Source organism: Priapulus caudatus, unplaced genomic scaffold (assembly GCF_000485595.1).
Source record: "Priapulus caudatus unplaced genomic scaffold, Priapulus_caudatus-5.0.1 Scaffold615, whole genome shotgun sequence".
Lineage (NCBI taxonomy): Eukaryota > Metazoa > Priapulida > Priapulimorpha > Priapulimorphida > Priapulidae > Priapulus > Priapulus caudatus.
This window is the reverse complement of record NW_014577676.1, coordinates 92,229-94,871: the sequence shown is the minus strand read 5'-3', so window position 1 is coordinate 94,871 and position 2,643 is coordinate 92,229. Positions and strand designations below refer to the sequence as shown.

The following is a 2,643-nucleotide window of genomic DNA, read 5'->3' as shown; positions in this document are numbered from 1 at the left end:
GCCACCAGGCGGAGACCTACCGTGCGGCGCCACCTGGCGGCAACCTACCATGCGGTCGTAGGGGTCGGGCGTCTGCGCGGCCTTGTCGAGCAGCTCGGAGTACTCGAGGTCCTCGCACATGCGCTGCAGCGTGCTCAGCGGCTCGTTGAGCGTCACCGGCATCGAGATCTTCGACAGGTCCTTGCCGATGTTCTTGCGCAGCAGCGACCAGATGTTGAAGTTGCTCGCGTCGGGCTTGCTGGCGGGCAGCCGCGAGCGCCGGCCTGTGCGGAACTGCACGTTGTGGCTGTAGTCGCCCGAGTAGTCGGTCACTGCCGGGGGGAGAGGAATATTTAACTGTTCTATTGCTTCGAGACAGCCATGTGGAAGATAGGTCTGCGCCATTTCATTATGTCTGTACCTAACATGTTTTACCGTCGTTAAATAAAGTTTTTACTTACTTGCTTACTAGAGGGGCAGAGAGAAAGAGAGGTGTAATGTCCGCGAACGACAGGGAATAAATTTTTACGGTAATTGGGAATTATGAATAGTGAAATTATAAATGAAAAGAATTTCTTATTGTTCTTATATAGAATTAATATTATAATAGTTTTTTATACATTATTAATATTAAAATTAGAATGTCAGTATAATTAATATTATCAAGAGTGCATAATAGAGGTGCACTCTATTATAGAGTGCATCTCTATTATCAAGAGCTAATAATACATATTACAATATACATATTACAATATACATGTATTATTAGCTCTTGCTATTATGCACTCTTGATATTATTATATAAAATTGATCTAAAAATGTGCATTATAAAATGAGTATTAGTATTTAGATTGATAAATCACTGCTATTAATAATAAAATAAATTAGCATACCCTCGTTTATAAATACAGCATTTTGAGGCATACACACAAAAGTAGAGCAAAAATTGGCATTTTATAAAAATAATAATTGTCACTATTTAAAGTTGCTTAACCTCGCAGCCAACTGCATATATGTATCCTACTGTGAGCACGTCTATGTTGCAAAAATTCACTAGAACTCATTTGTATTGCTACTTTCATAACATTTCTTCTCAAAATCTAAACGAAATTACTTCTCTTACAAAAGTAGCACCACAGTGATGTTTACACATCCGGGACACAGCGGAGCGATCGTTAACAGTTCTTTTCTATGATAAAACAAGTTATAATTCTCATTATTATATGTTTATTCAGTACAAAATTTTGAAATTTGTTTAAATCATATCGTTATCTATATTACATGCAATCAGGAAACAAATAGTTTTCGTTCCAGGAACTATTTGCGCTAGCGTAAGGCTACTGCTAGCTGTGTGACATAATAACATCGACGTAATTTTGGAAATCCCAATGTTTGTAGGCTCTACCACTTCTCTGGCTCAATGAGAACATTTTGTGATGTTTGCACACTGCAAGTATGCTCACAGTAGGTCTATATAGGCTTTTTGTTGCGAGATTTATCTGTTTTAAAACGGTCGGTATGACCATTCAACCATCAATTTTAAAACCGTTAAATTGAACCGTTAATTTTTGAAACGCTTATGAGAGGCATCGTTGACGTGCCGACGCAGGTCGTTCGAGCCGTGGTCACACAGCAGCCCCCACCCACCCTTCCCCCCGGCCTGCACTGGGGGAGGGGGTCAGACTCACCGCTCTGCACTTCGCGATACTCCGTGCCCTCGTCGCTGAAGTCGCTCGATATCTCCGCCTCCGACTCGGATGCCTGCGAACAGAGATGCGCGGGGCTTCACGATGAGACGATGCATCGTAACGATGGTTAGACTGCGCGGTCTGGTCGGCTCCACTTCCATTACGATAATAGTAGCCGCCGTGCTTCGTACACAGCCACATCAATTACACATGCTCGATGCACACGTGTTCGGTAAACGTCTGGCCGAGACTAGGGAACCGGAGCCGAGTAAACGCACGCGACATATATATGGCAATCGCAGATGCATATATATATACATATATATGGACAACTACCGACGCAGATGCATGAAAATCGCAGTCGCAACCATTTACCGCAAAATTGTTGAACGCCACCCTCCGCTGAAAGTTTACGGGTTTCGCGTCACCTGAGCGTGGGGTTGCCAAGGTTACGGTGTGCTCGCACGGGGGTTTTCACGTTTACGGCGTGCTCGCGCAGTTGCCACGGTTACGGCGGCTCACCTCGGTGTCAGAGGCTGCAGAGTACATCGCGTCCTCGGCATCGAAGAATTCGGCGAGCGACGAGCTGCTCTCATTGGACAGCGACTGCGTCAGAAGACTCCTGTGCGGCTGCAAAGACATGTGATTGGACGGACGTTGGCAGATGAAACGCGCATCACTTGCAACGATGTGCTGTGCATCGCGATTAGGTTTTACAAACAAATTTGATGTAGAGAACAAATAAGGTATTAAGAATGAGGTAGGCCTTATGAAAAAGTTAGGTATCAAGAACAAATATACGTGGCATTACACTAATTCGAAATATCAAATAGGCTAATTGGTTATCTTCTGCCGCACCTAGTCCTCATTGGCCTGGGAAATTCTTTTACAAGCAAGAGAGAGAGAGAGAGAGAGAGAGAGAGAGAGAGAGAGAGAGAGAGAGAGAGAGAGAGAGAGAGAGAGAGAGAGAGAGAGA

At 44.2% G+C, this 2,643-nt stretch overlaps 1 protein-coding gene across 1 annotated transcript in view; it reads right to left on the bottom strand.

Annotated features, from left to right (window-relative positions):
• The window catches only part of LOC106812169 (oxysterol-binding protein-related protein 6-like), a 14,111-nt gene that overhangs the window by 7,539 nt on the left and 3,929 nt on the right, over positions 1 to 2,643 (bottom strand). Inside the window, exons 3-5 of the mRNA XM_014815988.1 lie at positions 2,190 to 2,297; positions 1,668 to 1,740; positions 49 to 311 (exon numbers count right to left, since the gene is read on the bottom strand). Of these exons, the coding sequence (XP_014671474.1) occupies positions 49 to 311; positions 1,668 to 1,740; positions 2,190 to 2,297 (444 nt within the window). The remainder of the gene's footprint in view (positions 1 to 48; positions 312 to 1,667; positions 1,741 to 2,189; positions 2,298 to 2,643) is intronic.